This window comes from Sorex araneus, chromosome 4, assembly GCF_027595985.1.
Source record: "Sorex araneus isolate mSorAra2 chromosome 4, mSorAra2.pri, whole genome shotgun sequence".
Lineage (NCBI taxonomy): Eukaryota > Metazoa > Chordata > Mammalia > Eulipotyphla > Soricidae > Sorex > Sorex araneus.
In genome coordinates, this window is record NC_073305.1 from 45,177,544 (window position 1) to 45,196,601 (window position 19,058).

At 49.8% G+C, this 19,058-nt stretch overlaps 1 protein-coding gene across 6 annotated transcripts in view; it reads right to left on the reverse strand.

The window, feature by feature from the left end:
* Positions 1-19,058, reverse strand: part of PFKFB4 (6-phosphofructo-2-kinase/fructose-2,6-biphosphatase 4) — a 42,802-nt gene that overhangs the window by 15,210 nt on the left and 8,534 nt on the right. For 5 of the 6 annotated variants that reach the window (XM_004615273.2, XM_004615271.2, XM_055136398.1 and 2 more), the window contains 8 exons: positions 17,228-17,344; positions 17,010-17,106; positions 14,025-14,091; positions 11,082-11,156; positions 10,709-10,765; positions 9,855-9,976; positions 6,521-6,728; positions 5,875-6,021 (listed from right to left, as the gene is read on the reverse strand). In XM_004615273.2, the coding sequence (XP_004615330.1) occupies positions 5,875-6,021; positions 6,521-6,728; positions 9,855-9,976; positions 10,709-10,765; positions 11,082-11,156; positions 14,025-14,091; positions 17,010-17,106; positions 17,228-17,344 (890 nt within the window). The remainder of the gene's footprint in view (positions 1-5,874; positions 6,022-6,520; positions 6,729-9,854; positions 9,977-10,708; positions 10,766-11,081; positions 11,157-14,024; positions 14,092-17,009; positions 17,107-17,227; positions 17,345-19,058) is intronic. The other variant, XM_055136397.1, reaches the window with a different exon arrangement.

A 19,058-nucleotide genomic window follows, 5' to 3' on the forward strand; every position in this document is an offset into this window, starting at 1 on the left:
CGCCTTGCATGTGGCTGACCCATGTTTGATCCCTGGCATCCCATATGGTCTCCTGAGTATCTCCAGGAGTGATTCCTGAGTGCAGAGCCAGGAGTAAGCCTTGAGCATCATCAGGTGTGGCACACACACCAAAAAAAAAACCCAGAAAAAAAAGAAAAAACTTAACTTCAAAAATATAGGTGATATAAGTGAATCATGATGGTGAACAAAATGCTTCTTGTTTTGTTCTGTATTTGATTTGGCCTGAGACCCAGCAGTGCTCAGGGGCTACTCCTAACACAATACTCAGTAGAATGAGTGGCATCAGAGATCAAATTCAGGCTTCCCACATGCAAAGCACGGGAACTAGCCCTTTGAGCTATTTTTCCCAGTCCCAAAATGCCTTTTTATGAAACCATGTGTCACTGTCACATATGCAGAGACTTTACTTCAGTTGCCCTACATTGATCTGGATATGAGTTCCACTGGGGGCCTGGATAGATCTGATACACACACCACCACATCACTCCAGCCTAGGAAGACCTGAGGGGTTAAAAGCAATTTGATCTCCAGCACAGTTTTGGTCCCTTGAGCATTGCCAGGAGTTTTGCCTAAGCCAGTATTACTTAAGCACAGAGTCAAGAGTAAGCCCTGAGAATTATCACAAGGGTGTGGAAGATGGAGGGAGTTAAGACAGAGGAGGGTCCATTATGACAATGCTAGTGGGAATGATCACTCTCAACAAGAACTAAGTGTTGAAAGCAGGTAAAGAGATATACACCATAATCTTTCAGCATCTGTATTGCAACCATAATACCTAAAATGAGATAGAGAAAGAAAAAGAGAGAAAGAAGTGAGGTGCCTGCCATAGTGGTGTCCAGGGGTGGGGGTGTCTTGAAGGGGTGGAGGGAAACTGGGGACACTGGTGCTGGGAAATTACACTGCTGGAGGGACGGGTGATGGAACATTGTATGACTGAAACACAATCATGAACAGCTTTGTAATGCTCTATCTCATAGTGATTCAGTTTTTTAAAAAGAATAAAATAATATTGTAAACCTGATCAATAAAAATTCCTGACCAACCGCCGCCAAGATGTGATCGCTGGGGCCACACATGAGTGCGGCCTCTCCGCAGCTGCACGAGCGTGAATCCAGACCCAGCTAAACTACTTTCGGCATGGGCAGCTCCTCGCAGAATGTCTCCAGCCTGAGAACTAAGCCGCAGCCCCGTGCCCGCCCAGGAGGGGAAAGGTATTTCTCTCTCTGGCCTCTTGCTTGCTGGGGGTGAAGGGCGTGGTGACCGCCATATTATGACGACCACAGATGGGGTTTACAAGCTTGCAATGATCCAATATCCGGAAGAAATCTCCCTGGACTTAGTTGCTAAAGTACAGAAATCCAAAACCGCACGGCCGCAGTACCGCTCGACCTCATTTCTCTTCACAACAGGTCTGACTCTAGTGGGGTACTCCTAACAATAATGGTGAGGTTTCTGTTGAAATATTGAATATAACCTAAGTAAACAGAAAGTAAAGTGAAATTTATCAGTTACAAGGCGGGGGGCGGGGGGGCGGGATGGGAGGTGTACTATGTGGGCTTTTTTTTTGGTGGTGGGATATGGGCACCGGTGAAGGGATGGTTGTTTCAGCATTGTCTAACTGAGACTTAAGCCTGAAAGCATTGTAATTTTCCACATGGTGATTCAATAAAATAAAATTCTTATATTAAAAAAAAAGAAATCTCAAAAAGTAAATAAATAAAAAAAATTCCTGACCAATAAAAATTTTAAATTAAAAAAATTCATTTTTTTTAAAAGAGTAAGCATTGAGCACAGCTAAGTGTGGCCCAACCCTCACCTCACACAAAAAAACCCAGTCAATGTCAATAATAATCTTCCTTTTTCCCCTAAAAACTTGGACTACTCTCATGTTAAGAAAACTAAAATAGAAGGACAAGACAAATAGTACAGTGGGTAGGACACTTGCTTTGCACGCAGTCAATCCAGGTTTGAACCCCAGCATCCCATACAGTCCCTGAACCTGCATTCCTGAGTGCAGAGCCAGGAGGAACCCCTAACCGTTGCCTCGTGTGGCCCCAAAACAAAAAAGAAAAGTAAAATAGGGGTCAGGGAGATGGCTCAAGGGTGAGAGCACACATTTTGCCTTTGGGAAAGCCTTGGTTCAGTTGGTCTCCAAGAACCAGATGGTCCCCCAAGAACTGCCAGTAATGTGGCCAAAGACATTTGGAAAAAAAAATTAATCCTACCTTTTGCTATCACCTGGATGGAACAAGAAGGTGTCATGTTAAGCAGAATAAATCAGGAGGAGAGAGCAAACATCAGATGACCTCACTCATATATGGCATATAAAGAAACAGAGAGAGTGCAGCCAAGGAAAACCAACCCTTGGACTCTGAAACAGCAAGAGGACACCCAGCAGGAATGGGGGTGGGGCAGACTGCAGCAGCTTGATGGTGGAGGAGGTGTAGCACTTTGCACACCAAGACATTAATAAACATTAATGCTATTGTAAAAAATAAAAGATTTTTTTTTCTTTTGGGGTCACACCTGGTGATGCACAAGGGTTACTACTGGCTCATGCACTTAGGAATTTCCCCTGTCGGTGCTCAGGGGACCATAAGGGATGCTGGGAATCGAACCCGGGTTGGTCTCGTGCAAGGCAAACGCCATACTCGCTGTGCTATCACTCCAGCCCTAGGTTTTTGGTTTTTTTTTTTCTTTTGGGGGTCACACCCGGTGATGCAAAAGCTCCTGGCTTTTGCACTCAGGAATTACCCCCTGGCAGTGCTCAGGGGACCATATGGGATGCTGGGAATCTGGGAATCAAACCCGGGCCGGCCATGTGTAAGGGAAACACTCTACCCGCTGTGCTATTCTCCAGCCCCCCAGATTTTTTTTTAAATAACAAAAAGTAAACCTGAGGAAAGTGACTACAAGTTCGATCCCCAGCACCATCTGACAGGCTGAGTACCAGCACTGTACTGTGATCCCCAGTGCTCCTCAACCAAGTGTGTGTAGCCCCCGAGAGCCCGCCCCCACAACAACAACAACAAAGGGAAGGCAAGCGGGGAAAGAATAGATGTGAACCCAGCACTATTTCTGTCTCTGAAATTTTGCTGATTTGAAAGTATAGTTAATGGGCTGGAGTGATACCACAGCGGGTAGGGCGTTTGCCTTGCACGCGGCCGACCCGGGTACGAATCCCAGCGTCCCATATGGTCCCCTGAGCACCGCCAAGGGGTAATTCCTGAGTGCATGAGCCAGGAATGACCCCTGTGCATTGCCAGGTGTGACCCAAAAAGCAAAAATAAATAAATAAATAAATTTTAAAAATAAAATTAAAAAAAATAAAATAAAAAATAAATTAAAAATGAAAGTATAGTTAAAAGAAAGGAGTGGGGAGTTACATATACAAATGAAGAATATTTTGTTTGTTTGTTTTGGGTCACTTTGCTCAGGGCTTACTCCCAGCTCTGTACTCAGGAATTACTCCTGGCAGTGCTCAGGAGACCATGTGGAAAACTGGGAATTGAACCCAGGTTGGCCACATGCAAGGCAATTGCCCTACCCATTGTACTATCGCTCCAACCCCAAGATTAAGGACATTTTCTTTTTCTATTTGTGTTTGAGCCACAAGGGATGGTTTCTCAGGAACTATTCCTGAACTCAGGGATCACTCCTGGTAGTGATGGGGACCATATGCAATGCCAGGGATTGAGCAAGGCTTGACAGGATGCAAGGCAAGCTCCTTACCCCCTGTACTATCTCCCTAGCCCCATCAGTTATATTTAAATGACTTGAGGGGTGGAGGGAGATGAGAACATTCAGAAAGAGGAAACAGATGGAATGGGCATAAGTTTGGCAAAATTGTCAGCAATCTTGGGCAGAGGAGACAAATCAGAACCTTAAAAGCCAAGGTCTGTGGAAAGAGCGCAAATGCTTTGTATGTGCAAGGTTATGAGATCAACCCATGGCACCACTGTCCTCAAGCACCACTGGGTATCGCCCATGTCACCATACCCCACCACCAAGCACCACTGGAGTTGCTCTGGGGTTTCCAAGCAGCACTTGGAATCAGCACTCTGATGATTCCAACAGCATCATCAGAAGTGGGCCCGGGCTCCTAAGCACCACTGGGGAATCTCCTCAAACCCCCACAGAAACCCCCACACTCTGTAGGAACCTAAACACTAAGAAGTCTCCACAAATAATCAAAATATATCTTTAAATCTTCTCTATCCTTGGCTCAGCTAATAGCATCTTCCCCCACTGCCTCTGGAGATAGAGAATATTAACCAGAACCTGAAATAATCCAATGCTCTTTGTACAAAATGTCATGCACTCAATTAAAAATTAACAGGTGTGGACTGGTGAGGTAACACAGCAGGTGAGACACTTGCCTTGCACAAGGCTGACCTGGGTTCAATCCCCGGCACCCTGTATGGTCCCCAGAGCATGGACAGGAGTGATCCCAGAGTACACAGCCTGGAGTTAGCTCTGGGCATCACTGGGTTTGGCCAAAAACACTTCCCCCAAATTAACAGGTATGTTTCATGTCTAGAATATATCAAGAACTAACAACAAAAACAATAAAAAACAAAAAGGTGAAAAAACATGCAAAAGACCACATAAAACCTACTCATATGGCAAAAAACAAAGAAGCAAACAAAACAAGCACCATAGTTTCGAGCTGTTCTATGGGCAGGAAGGTATCTTGAAGAACTGATCACGTGCTGTGCATCCAGGAGGCCTGGGTTTAATTCCCTGAGCACCTCCCAGTATGACCCAAAAATCAAGAGCCTGCTATAACTGACCAGAGATGTGGCTCAGTAATAAAATTTGTGCTTTGTATGTAAGATGTCCTGGGTTTGATCCCTTCCCTCCCCAAAAACAAAACACAATATGGGGCTGGAGTTATAGGACAGTGGGTAAGATACTTACTTTGTACATGGACAACCCAGGTTCAATCCCAGCACACCCACATTGTCCCCCCAATCCCTTCCAGGAGTGATCCCTGAATGCAGAGTCAGAAGTAAACTCTGAACACTCTAGATATGGTCCCCAAAAAGATCAAATCAAAAGAAACAGAATAGAGGTCGCTGAACTATATTCAGAAACTGATCAGATTTAAGGCCTCTAAGTCAGCTCATCAAAATTAATTCTGGAGGCGGGGCTGGAGCGATAGCACAGCGGGTAGGGCATTTGCCTTGCATGCGGCCAATCCGGGTTCTAATCCCAGCATCCCATATGGTCCCCTGAGCACCGCCAGGAGTAATTCCTGAGTGTAGAACCAGGAGTAACCCCTGTGCATCGCCGGGTGTGACCCAAAAAGAAAAAAAAAATTAATTCTGGGGGTCAACGCTATAGCAGTGCAGGTAGGGTATTTGCTTTGCACATAGCCAACCAGGGTTTGTGATCTCCAGCATCCCATATGGTCCCCCGAGCACAGCCAGGAGTAATTCCTGAGTGCAGAGCCAGGAGTAACCTCTGAGCATTGCCAGATGTGATCCAAAAACAGCAAAAACAAAAAACACAAAAAGCCCAACAACAAAAACCAAAATTAATTCTGGTTAGTCTAGATCAGTACTCTTCAATTGCTACTCTAAGATCAAAGCTGGCTTATAAAAGACTGAAAACCCTTGGTCTATGCCTTGGTTATAACCACTAGTCTGTGGACCACTATTCAGGACAAATGCTGATCCACAGGTATATAAAGGTTGAAGAATGCAGGTCAGGGTAGCTAGATGCTGAAGAAAAAAAGGGAGGGAGGGAAGAATCAAAAGCCCAGAATATGAAGGAACATTAAGGACAAGGCTCTCCCTGACTCCCAACACGCCTCTGTGCCCAGGATATGGGGAAAGAGAAGGTGAGTACCGCATCGATCTCGTTGAGAACCTTCCACTGCTCATATGGCACCCCCAGGGCCTCAGCCGTCTGGATTGTCCTCTTCATCTGGCTCGTCCAGACCTTCAGATCCTTGATGTTCTGGTCACTGATGAACTGGGCCAGACTCTTGGCAAACTGAAACACAGCACAAGAAAATTTAGATCCACAGGCCCTGGGTCACCCTCAGAGGATCCCATGGCGTTGCTGGGGACAGGCTCAGGCTCAGAGAACAGAAGTTCAGTGAAAAACCTAACCTTGGGGGATCCTTTCATGACAGCCCACCCACAAGAGCCATGGCAGTGTGTCCTCAGTGGCCCCTGGCCTCCCCACCAAAGCTCCAGTGTCTCCCCTGAGTGTGGTCAGACATCAGCTATACTTTAGGGACTCAGGTCACTCCCAGAAGGGGAGCCCCCGCCCCCATTAGTCCCACCAGCACCTCATGAAAGGGGGTCAGAGGGTGTTTGCTTAAAGCCAGAGCTCCAGGTGTTTGCTTAGAGCTCAGTGACCTTCCCTACACAATGGGAACATTCTAGGTGGAATGAGGGTCATCCACCTCACAGCATGTCAGCCCAGTGCAGCACACGTGCATAACCAGCCACATAAACCACAGAGTAGGAGCCACACACACACTGACCTCCCTGCCCCGGGGGGATAGCCCCGGGTCCCCACCGATCCGGCCCTTGAGGTTGAGCTCGCTCTCGCCATGACGGCACAGGTAGATGGAGCGGGGGGTCACATGGATGTTCATGAGGTAATACACGATGCGGCTCTGGATGTGGTCAGCCACACGGTTCACCACGTAGCTCTGCCCCACATCCATGATCTTGATGTAGGACAGGTCCCTGTCCGGAGAGAAGGCAGGGACAGGCTGTGATCAGGACAGACCCAAGACAGGAGTTCGTGTCTCCAACCATTAGGCTGGACCTCACAACACAGACAGTCTCCCGCCAGAGAGGGGTGCAACACTCATGCTTCCAAAAAGTGACGTGGGAAGCCAGGAGGGGTCAAGGCAGATGGCAGTTCACAAGACAGCCTTCTTTACTGCTGGGTGCGGTAGTGGGGTGCAGTGGAGGAAAAGGCGACGTTTCTCTGCCTTTGTTCTGGTTCATCCCAGGGGTCCCCTGGGTGTTCCCACTTGGGTTCTCACTGTCTGGAACAGAGGCTTCAGTTTCCGGGCATATGGAAGCCACCAATAGAAACAGGAGCCAATTTTGTTTTTTTTTGGTTTTTTTTGTTTTGTTTTTTTGGGTCACACCCGACGATGCACAGGGGTTACTCCTGGCTCTTCACTCAGGAATTACCCCTGGCGGTGCTCAGGGGACCATATGGGATGCTGGGATTAGAACCCGGGTCGGCCGCGTGCAAGGCAAACGCCCTACCCGCTGTGCTATCGCTCCAGCCCCCAGGAGCCAATTTTGGACTTGTGACTGACCAGTCCAACAGGAGCTGCTGTCCTCTCCTCCCCATGTGGCCCGAGAGCCAGGAGGGAAAACAGTCTGTCCTGGAGACCAGGGAAACAAAGAAACCATGGCGAGGGCCTTGGGCTCCAAGAGGCCTGGGCTGGTGCCGGGGTGCAGAGCTGCTCAGCCCTCCAGGAACAGTTCCAGAAACCATCCCTCTGACATCGGCTTCTTCTCCTCAGTTTGGATGTGGTAATTATTATGTCAAAGTAACAGACCCAAGTCCAATTTCATATTCCAACCTTCCCCCTGACTACTGCCAAACACCCTCTTCCCTGTGTCTCTCCGCACTGATATATAAGGAACTGTAAGACTTGACCAAGGTGTTATGCTGTCACTTACTCAACTGTTGTCCCCATTTGTGCTGGCAGACAGGAGTTGACATGCTATGGCTAGCAAGTCAAAAGCAGCCCTGGTCTGTTTTGCAAATAAGCTTTTTTTGGAACCCAGTCATGCCCATTTATTTGCACACTGCCTATTTTTCTTTGATACTACAGTGGCAGAATTGACTATGCCCCTAAAGCCTAAAATATTTACTAGCCCTTTTCAGAAAAAGTCTGCTGACCCCTGCTGCAGGAATCTTGGCTAACTGGGGTTTGGCACACCTCTCTTCTCTAAATACAGACTTCGGGGTCAAGGAAACAGCTCACAGAGCTGGAACACATGCTTTAAATGCTAGAACCCCATGCCAACACATGGTTCCATGCAGTGAGAGCCCAGTACAAAACAAAAGTGAAAAGAAAAATGCAAGGTGCATGTTTTAAGATCTTAATACTTGTGACCATGCAGAAGAACCTCAAGGATTTTATGCTAAATGAAATATTTTAATCACTAAGAAAATGGTGGTTGGAGGGATCGGTCCGGATGGGAAATGTGTGCTGATAGTAGATAAAGGATCAAACATAATAACCTCTCAGTATCTGTATTGGAAAACACAATGCCCAAAAGTAGAGAGAGAGTATGGGGGAAACTGTCTGCGATGGAGGCAGGGGGAGGGTGGGAAAGAGGGGTATACTGGGCAGACTGGTGGTGGGAAATGTGCACTGGTGGAGGGATAGGTGTTTGATCATTGTATGAATGTAACTTAAACATGAAAGCTTGTAACTGTATCTCACGGTGATTCAACAAATTTTTTTTAAAAGTTTAATTAAAAAAGAGAAATAGGTGGAGAAAACAAACATCGTATGGACTCATGTATATGGTAGGATGCAAAAACAGAAACAAAACATAACCAAAATTCATAGACACAGAGAATATATTGGGGGTTACAAAGGGATAGGAAATTGGGGCTACAGAAATGGTCGGAGAGGACCAGGATACAAATGTCCTCAAACAGGGGCCTGGAGAAATAGCTCAGCAGAAGGCAGTTGCCTGTGTGAGGCCCTGGGCTCTATCCCAGGCACCAGACACACACAAAGAGGTAAAGAAATGAACAAATATCCACAAATAAAGTCACAAGGACATAGCACATAGCACGGAGTCCAGAGACAGCAGGCTGTATTGCAAATGTGAAAGTTGCTAAGATCATATGGAAAACAGACTTACTACGGAGACTACCTTGCGTCACAAACAAATGGCAGATCATTGTGTTGACCACCTGAATCTATCATAATGCTGTATGACAAACAGAGTTCAGAGCCTGAGCAATAGTAGAGCACATCTTGCATGCAGCTAATCCGGGTTCAATCCCCGGCACTCCATATGCTCCCCCATGCCCACCAGGAGCCAGTTCTCCTGGTTCTGAACTCTGAAAATCCTTGAGTTCAGAGTCAGGAGAAAGCCCTGCTGGGTGTGGCCCAAAAACAAAATAGAAAACCAAACAACATAAAAATAGAATTCAGGGTCCAGAGACATACTAAAGGGGTTAAGGCATTTGCCTTGCAAATGGCAGACCCCAGTTTGACCCCTGGTACCAAACATGGTCCCCTTGTTACTGCCAGGAGTGATCCCTGAGCACAGCCCCCCAAAGCAAATACACATATACATGTATATATAAATAAATTATTCAATAAATACATTTACTAAAAAGAAATTAAAAACATGTGATGGCTGTAAATACTTTGTGAAAAGCCACTCTACCTAAAAATAACACTTGAGGGGCCGGAGCGATAGCACAGCGGGTAGGGCGTTTGCCTTGCACGCGGCCGACCCGGGTTCGATCCCCGGCATCCCATATGGTCCCCCAAGCACCGCCAGGAGTAGTTCCTGAGTGCAAAGCCAGGAGTAACCCCTGAGCATCGCTGGGTGTGACCCAAAAAGCAAAAAAAAAAAAAACAAAAAAAAAAAACACTTGATTTTATAATGAACTCATAGTAAATTCTGACTCAGACATTCAAATAAGGCAGCAGTCGCCTCTGGCCCATAATTTTGGCCCTAGTGAAAGAAACAAAACAAAAGCCCAACCATCCGTGCCCGCTCAGCCACCAGCAGGAGGAGCCATGAAGAGCAGACAAGCAGGACCCCCGCTGCTCAGTCGTCAGTGCTAAGGGACGGTGCCTCCTCACTCACCTGTCCAAGTCCTCATCCAGGGACTCATATGAATTCTCATAGCACTCAATGCGCCGCATGAAATCCTCGGTGGCCTCATCACTGTCACGATTGACATAGTCGGGGCTGCCCAGCTTCACTTGCTGTCAGAGAAAGGACAAAGCAGGGCTGGAGGCCAGGCAGGGAGACACTGGGGAGATGCTGGGGAGACACTGGGGAGATGCTGGGGAGACACTGGGGAGATGCTGGGGAGACGCTGGGGGAGATGTTGGGGAGATGCTGAGGGAGATGCTGGGGAGACGCTGGATAGATGATGGATAGATGCTGGAGAGAGGCTGGGGAGATGCTGGGGAGTTTCTGCGGAGACACTGGGAGATGCTGGGTAGAAGCTGAAGAGATGCTAAGGAGATGCAGGGGTGATGCTGGGGAGACACTGGGTGGAAGCTAGGGAGATGCTGGGCAGAAGCTGGTGGCCGAGCTTAGCGGGGGATGAGTCCCATTAGGAAAAGTTCAGGGGCTCTTGGACTTTAGCCCCTTTCCCAGGGAGTTTTCCACCTTCCAGAGGAGAATGAGCGGGGAGGAAAGAGAGGAGTAAGGATGAATGACCGCCAGGATCCCATATACCAAAAAACATATGAAAAAAAAAAGAGTTCAGGGTCCAGTTAGTTGTTTGGAAGTCAGGAAATTAAAGAGGTCAAGGGTATTCCAGGCAGAGGATGCCCAGTGATTCAGTGTTATCTTGACCCGCAGGTAACTTTGAAGGCCCTCAAGGCTCCAGGCACACCTGGCCTGGCCTTCTAGATCTTTCTCCCCACAAAGCACCAAGAGGACCAAGGGAAGGCCAGCACAGGGGCCAGCCCAGAAGTACCACTCACCACGATGTTGGCAGCTATGACCTCAGGGTCCACACAGATGGACTCAACGAAGAAGGTCTGCAGCATGGAGGTGGGGACACAGACACACGACACATTAGGCCTCTGGATGATGCTCCCCTGAGCCCTTTTCCTAGGCCCGGGGTGCATAGACTCTAGTGGACACCTTCCTAGCCAAGCTTCTCCCCCCAGACCGCCACCTCCTTGCAAAGAGAGTTCCAGAGCAGCCCCCATCACCCCAAACTTCTCATGAGTCAGTTCCATGCAATGCCCCATCCACATCAGGTGGCCTAGACGAGGGTCCTGGGGAGCCAGAATGTGCCACAGCCCAACGAAAGAGGTGATCCAGGGGGTGAGGGAGCCCGAGGGACCTCACCTTGTATCCATTCTGTTCCCCAAAATTAAAGATGGTTGCTCTTCGTTCGCGTGTGGTATTAGTTGCATCAAAAACCTAGGACCAAACCGGGGTTAACTGGGCCTCTGAGACTGAGAAGAAAGTTCAACTTGCAAGTGAGGTGGGCTGGGCTGGCCTCACCTTGGGAGGAGGTTCCCACGGTGAAGGTGGGCATCTGTGCCTAGCAGGGGCAGCTCTCCAACACCAGCCCTGCACTCCACCCTGCCCGGCACATAGTGGACACTCAGTTGATGTCTGACCAAGAAACCTCCCAGGGAGGGCCAGGGCCGTGGCTCAGAAGCACAGCACTTGCCAGGCCTGGGGTTTGAGCTCAACACCACAGAAAAGAATGCTAAGGTTTGAAGATTTTTAGTGAAACCAGTTAAGCTTAGAGAAAGGAACACAACTTTTCTTTCTTCCTTCCTTTTTCTCTTTATTAAAGCAAGATATTTTTTATTAACTGAAACTTAAAAAATGTGAGGGGAGAGAAAGAGAGGAAATTCGTGTTTAAGAGAGAACATGGGCTTCTCTGAGTGGAAAAAAAGCAAGCAAAGAGACAGCGATACATGTTCAAGGGAGAACACGGGTTTATAGAGCAAGCCTCAAATTTATTTTCCCTCTACCTTGACACTCTAGTAAAATGGAACAGAAGAATAAAAAGAGCAGGAGAGAGAAAGGAAGGGGCTGGGAGATGCAAAGCACACACATGCTGTGTCAGAGAAATAGAGACACCGAGCCATGCCCTGGCCAGCCAGGACACAACAGAGGCGGCCACCAGCAAGGACACGAGCATCTCTGAAACAAGAAGAAGGCTGTGGAGGGAAGGGGAGCAGTGCTAGGTTGCAATGAAGAGCAAGAGGAGTCCCAGGCTCCCAACCCAACGGGGCTCCTCCTGCAGTGTTGGGCCTGCACAAGTCCCCTGGGTGCAGCTCACTCACCAGTACATCCAAACAGCATTTAGAGCATAGCCTTCTTGGTTGGGGGCTTGTTTGGGGGCCACACCTGGCTGTGCTCAGGGCTTATTCCTGGCTCTGTGTTCCAGAGTCATTCCTGGTGGGGCTCAGGGGACCATATGCTGTGCTTGGGGTTTTGCCTGGCTTGGCTGCAAGCACAGCAAGCACCTTTTTCCTGTGCTACCCCTCCAGCCCGAGCACTGCCTTATTAAAAAGGCATTCAGGGGGGCAGAGAGAGAGTTCAACAGGTCAGCCACTTGCCCTGCATGCAGCCAGCCTGGGTGCAATCCTTGGCACTACATATGGTCTCATGGGCCCTGTCAGGAATGATCCCTGATCTCTACTAGGTGTGTCCAAAAGACTCCCCTACACCCCCCACAAAAGACTACAGGGCCAGGAATGTGTCAGACACACGCCTTGAAGATAAAATCTTATGTTCCATTCTTTCCACCATAATAGCAAATAAATAAATGAAAAGAATTCCTCTGACCTGATAGAATCTTCCTGTGGAAAGTAAGTGCCCCACCCTCACCCCAATCTAGCCGGGTGTATCCACCCCGACATACATCATCCTGAAGACCATAAAGCCCTCCCCAAGGAAGGGGCTTGAGGTACTCCCAGTGCCACCCAAGAGATGCAACTTTGACGAGTGCATCAGAACAACGGCAGGCTTCTCCACAGCCATATTAGGAGCCAAGGGCAATGGAGTCGTGCTGGGAAATTCTATGGGAAAGCACTTTTCAAACTCTACCTACTCATCAATAGTGAGGATGGGGGAAGGGGGGCATTCAGGCTGGGAGATGGATCAAGCGGTAGAGCACAGGCCTTGCATGTGTGAGGCAATGGGATCCATCCCTGGTGTCACATCACCCAGGGCACCATTAGGTGCGACCCACGTGGTCCCCAAGCACCACTGTGGGTGTCTTCCCCTCCGCTACCTCCATAAAACTTAGATGTTTGTGACTCAGGGCTCAGGTTCCTTTCTCAGCAATCTTCTAGGGGATGTGCTCTGACAAAGTAAGTTAGCAAGCCAGGCCCACGAGGAGCAGGACCCAGCTCGGGACACTCAGCCTGGGAGGAGCAGGAGGGAATCACCAGGTTCACAGCTGTGCCAGAGACCTAGTCAAGATGGAGCTGGGGGGCTGGAGCAATAGTGCAGCGAATAGGGCATCTGCCTTGCACATGGCCGACCCGGGTTTGATTCCCAGAATCCCATATGGTCCCCCGAGAACCACCAGGATTAATTCCTGAGTGCATAAGCCAGGAGTAACTCCTGAGCATCACTGGGTGTGACCCAAAAAGATTAAAAGAAAAAAAAAAAAAGATGGAGGTCGGGACCCAGACCAGCCAGAATCTGCTCCCAGATGGAAAAAATATCCTGCAGGGGCTGGAGCAATAGCACAGCAGGTAGGGCATTTGCCTTGCACGCGGCCAACCCAGGTTCGATTTCCAGCACCCCATATGGTCCCCTGAACATCACCAGGGGTAATTCCTGAGTGCAGAGACAGGAGCAACCCATGTGCATCGCCAGGTGTGACCCAAAAAGCAAAAAAAAAAAAAAAAAAAAAAATCCTGCAGGGAAGGGTTTCTCCTCCAGGCCCCTTGTTCAGCTCTGCCCAGAGCTCTCTCCATTTAGCCAGAGGGACCAAAGCACAGGAGGAATTCCCCTAGCCAAGTTCCAAGTGGCTCCTGGAGCAACAGCATTCTCCTCACACCTGGAGAGACTTCGGAGGTTACATGATAGGACACAACTAATTAGGAAGTCCTTCCGGGTCAACAGTAACCATTGCCCGGAGGTCAGGAAAATGTCTGGCCCACCCCCAGCCTCCATTCCTCCTGCAAACTGGCAAAGACTTCCTCCCCAGTGCTGGCACCCAAGTCTTTCCCTGAACCACACAGCTGTCTTCCCATCCTCAGCAGAGAGGGAGACATGTGTGGCCTCCCACATGCCACTCCCAGACGTCACACTCACCGCCACATGTCCTCCCTCCTCGCTAAGAAACCGCCGGACATCGCAGAGGGCTGCCAGGGCACACTGCCTTCAGGAGAGAGAACAGGGTCAACCTCTCGGCAAGGTGGGGCAAATCCTGCCCTGGACCAGAGCTAAGAGCCGCGCCCCTTCTTTCTCCAGAGTCTCTATCTTTCCTTGGGGGTGGGGGGTGGTATCCCCTTTTTCTAACTCTCTACCAGTATATGTTCTAGGTCACTGCAATTATTCTTCAAAACAATTTTCATACTTCCCCCTTTTTAGCTCATTGTGTATAAATCCAGGCTGCTATCTGGCCATAGCTGTGATTTTTTTTTCTTTTTGGGTCACCCCAGCAATGCTCAGGGGTTACTCCTGGCTCTGCACTCAGGAATTACTCCTGGTGGTGCCTAGGGGATCATATGGGGTGCCAGGGATCAAACCCAGGTCGGCTGCATGCAAGGCAAACAGCCTACCCACTGTGCTATGGCTCAGGCCCCCATAGCTGTGATTTCTAATGTTACACATTTTCCCAGAGTAGCAAGGTACTTTTCTATTCCTTGGTTTTGGTACATGTAGCACTCAGGGGCTTCTCCCAGCCCATGCTGGGGGACTCTTCTGGGGATGCTCCGGGAACCACGTAAAGCACACATTCCATCCTTTGAGCTACGCACCAAGTCAAAAAGAACTGTTTTAAGAGGAGACTAGAGAGACAGTCTGGACTGGAGCTATAGCACAGCGGATAGGGCTTTTGCTTTGCACGCGGCTGACCCGGGTTCGATTCCTCTGTCCCTCTCGGAGAGTCCAGCAAGCTACCGAGAGTATCCCATTCGCACGGCAGAGCCTGGCAAGTTACCCACGGCATATTCGATATGACAAAAACAGGAACAAGTCTCACAATGGAGACATTACTGGTGCTACTGGTGCTCCTCTAGCAAATCGATGAACAAAGGGACAACAGTGCTACGACAGTGCTACAGAGAGACAGTACAGTAGGTAAGGTGCTTGTCTTGCACACAACTGACCTGGACTCAATCCCAGATCCCAGGCACTGCAAATGGTTTCTTGAGCCCTGCCAAGCCAGGAGTGAGCCCTGAGCACAGCTGGGTATGCCCTACAGAAGGAAAGGAAGAAAGAAAGAAAGAAAGAAAGAAAGAAAGAAAGAAAGAAAGAAAGAAAGAAAGAAAGAAAGAAAGAAAGAAAGAAAGAAAGAAAGAAAGAAAGAAAGAAAGAAAGAAAGAAAGAAAGAAAGAAAGAAAGAAAGAAAGAAAGAAAGAGAAAGAAAGAGAGAAAGAAAGGAAGGAAGGAAGGAAGGAAGGAAGGAAGGAAGGAAGGAAGGAAGGAAGGAAGGAAGGAAGGAAGGAAGGAAGGAAGGAAGGAAGGAAGGAAGGAAGGAAGGAAGAAGGAAGAAAGGGAAAAAAGGAATGCTTATTTTTTTTCCTTTTTTTGGGTCACACCCAGCGATGCTCAGGGGTTACTCCTGGCTCTGCACTAAGGAATTACTCAAGGCGGTGCTTGGGGGACCATATGGGATGCCGGGGATCAAACCCAGGTCAGCCACATGCAAGGCAAACACCCTACCCGCTTACTATCGCTCTGGCCCCAGGAATGGTTTTTAGTGACTTAGATTCAAGTACAGGCTCTCTGAAGTAACTTGTGAGATTTCTAAGGCTCAGTCTCCTCATCTGTAGAATGAAGATGGGGGGTGCCAACACTTAACATACAGTATAAATTTCACAATCTGTCCTCCTCTTTATATGCCTTATAAAGACCAGAGGGTCAGGCCTGGAGTCTGACCCACAGTTGGTCCTTAGAGGCCTGACTGTCCATGGTACAGCCAGACCCAGCCCCTTAATCCACTGAAGGACCCACTTCCCCAGGTGAGGAGGTCCTGCCCCCTGGTGGCAAAAGAAGGGGTCGGGCAGCTTAACAGCCAGACCCCTGCAGAGGCCGAGGCTTGATCTGATCACTACAGCTGGGCCAATGCCCAACCACAGTGGGTCAGCTACACAGAGCTGATGAACCTTCTAGTTTGTTTTGGAGTCACACCAGGTAGTGCTGAGGATACTCTCAGTGGGGTGCTCGGGGACTCCCTCCTGGCAATGGAGTGTCAGGAATTGAACGAGGGGTCCCACGTGTAAAGTGTGTGCTCCAGCCCCTTTGAGTCATCTCTGGACACAGCTGCCCTGGGCAGTGAGGAGCTGTGTCTCCCTAGAGGAACTGCCCCCTTCAGGTCTGAACCGCACAGATACCCATCTCCCAAGTGAACCAGCCCCCTGCAGCCACTTAAAAGCAATGCCAAGTCCTACCCCACCTGGCCAACAACCTGCTAAATATCCTTTAAATATACCGAGAGTCATCCTGGGTCAAGGGCGAAAGTCCGCAGTTCCTAGCAGGATCCTGCTGGTCGGTGACCACATGCCAGGGTGTGCCCATCCCTGCGGCCTCTATGCCCACACCCACTTGGGCTTCCACCTGCTCAGAGACCATGCCCATGAAGCATATGTGGAAACCTCTGCCCTGAGCTGGCCAAGCCACCTTCATTTCTCCAAAGGCACTCTTTCCCTACCTCAGGATGCTGTGACCAAGGCTCAAGGACACCAGGGCAGGACAGGCCAATTAACAAGAGGCCATCTCCACCTGTCCCCCACCCCTTTCTCATCCTGAGAAACCAAGCAGGACCAGGCCTGGGCCCAGAAGTTGCCCTGTTTCACAACATCTGCGTTGTAGGAACTTCTCCATAAAGAGACACACATGTTCATATACATCTGGGATCTCCTCCATAAACACACACACACACAAATTCACATACATTAGGAATATTCCCCATAAACACACACACAAACACACATTCACATATATCCATCTGGGATCTTCTCCATTAACACGCACACATACACACATTCACATACATCTGGGATCTTCTCCATAAACACACACACACACACACACACACACACACACACACACACACACACCCCACATACTTACTTCCGGATCTTTAGGCCCTCTTCGTTGTCTGGAAGAAAAAACTCAAAAGATTTGTAGGTCTTGACCATGTCCCGGCGATACTGGCCCACGTTGAATTCTGCGGGCGCAGGAGAGACCCAGCTTCCAGACCATCCCCAGGCCCAGCCCAGGCCCGTCCCCAGTCCCACCTTTTCTCCTCTCCTCGCCCCACCCCACAAAGCACAGGGTCCATGGCTCACCCCGTGTGGGCACACCGATCCAGTTCAGGTAGCGAGTCAGCTTCTTGGAGATGTAGGTCTTGCCCCGGGCAGGCAGGCCCACCATGACAATGAGTGTGGGGCAGTTTGTCATGCAGACTGGAAGGGAAGAGCACAGGTCAGGGCTGTGCACAGCCTCGCGCGAGGCCCTGGGTGGCATCCCAGGCACCACACAGCCACCCGAGCACCAATGGGGGCAACTCACAATAAAGTAAGTAAAAAATAAAGGCTTGTCCTTCAAACCCGTGTTCTCCCTTTAACCACAAAGTTTTCGGTGTCTCTTGGCCTGCATGCTTGCTCTTCAAGTCCATGTCCTCCCTTGAACGTGTGCCTCATTTGGTTGACTCTTTGCTTACTCTTTCAAGCTCTTGAACATGTATTCCTTTCCTTCTCCCCCATCCCTGCATCTTCCAATAAAAAAAAAAATCTCCCTTCACACACACACACTGGCCAAATAAAAGAAAAGCTTAGAAGCAACAGCTGTTGGAACATTGTATGACTGAAACCCAATCATGAACAACTTTGTAACTGTTCTCACTGTGATTCAATTTTTTCAAAAGAAAAGCACAGAATCATACAAGGACAGTGACCCCTCCTAAAACCCTCCTGGGGTACCCCCAGTGGGGTACCCTGCAGTCCTGCAGTGGGGACACAGGACGAACAAGCGAGGTCACACCAGCCTCATCATAGCACACAGCTCCCTGAGTACCCCTCACTGGTACCCCCAGAGACCTGTCTGGGTGCCGGCCTGACCCTGCGGTAGACCAGCAGCCCAGAGCTGGCCCAGCCATGTCCCTGACTCGACACTGCTGGGAGTCCCAGCACCCGCAGGACAGAGCTGGAGGCCAGGGGGACGTCAGGGCGCAGCTCCAGGAACATAGCCCACCCAACAGTCAGCTGCGGTCCCCGTGGTTCCGGCTCAGCCTCCCCCTGGTAAACTTCTCTTCAAACCCAACCCTGCTCCAACACTGCTTCTTCAGCTCCACCCACCTGCCGCCCCTCTCCCTGTCCTCTCACCAGTGAGTCTCTGCCCTCTGCCCATGGCCTGGGTCAGCCCTGCAGTGCTGTGGTCATTCGGACTCCTGCGGCCGGGCACGGAGGTGGTGCTCAAATGTTAGGGGCAGGAGAAGTGGGGCAGGGGGAATCTGAGCCCTGGCACACCAACTCTGCAACCAGAGATGAGCCCTCCTGACGTCACTCCTGCCAGCGAGTGTTGCCAGGTCAGAGTGACAGACTGAGCAGCTGCAAAGGCTGGCAGGGGGAAGGAGCTGGACTCAGTCCTCACCTGCTAGGACAGACGCAGGGGCAGCAGAGAGCTGGACTCGGGAGTGGCTGGCGCTCGGGGTGGAGGCCCCTCACGGGCACCCCTCTCACTAGCTGCAGGCCCCGGCCCAGGGGTAACCTTAGGAAACTACAAGTGGACAGAGGTGGGCACTGTTCATGCCCTTCATCTGCCCATATGCATTGCCAGCAACGTCACTTGGTGGCCTCCTTGCATGGACTGTGAGCCCTGCCTCTCTGCTTATTTCCCTCACTGCAATAGGGTGGCAGCCTCAAGTGCAGCACGCCTGGACTCCAATCCTAACACTTACCAGCCTCGGTGGTCTCACCTGTAAAATGGGCTGGTAAGCCCTCGGCAAGGCCACATACTTCTCTGTGGCAGTACCACCGCACTTCCCAGAAGCTATGCTCTCTGACAGCACCTCAGCACCCAAACCCTGTGGACAGGGGGTTCAGAAACACCTCCCTGTCTCCAGAGAGGCCCTGCAGGGAATCAGAGCATTCTTCCTGCTTGTAAGGGTGTCATGTCTCC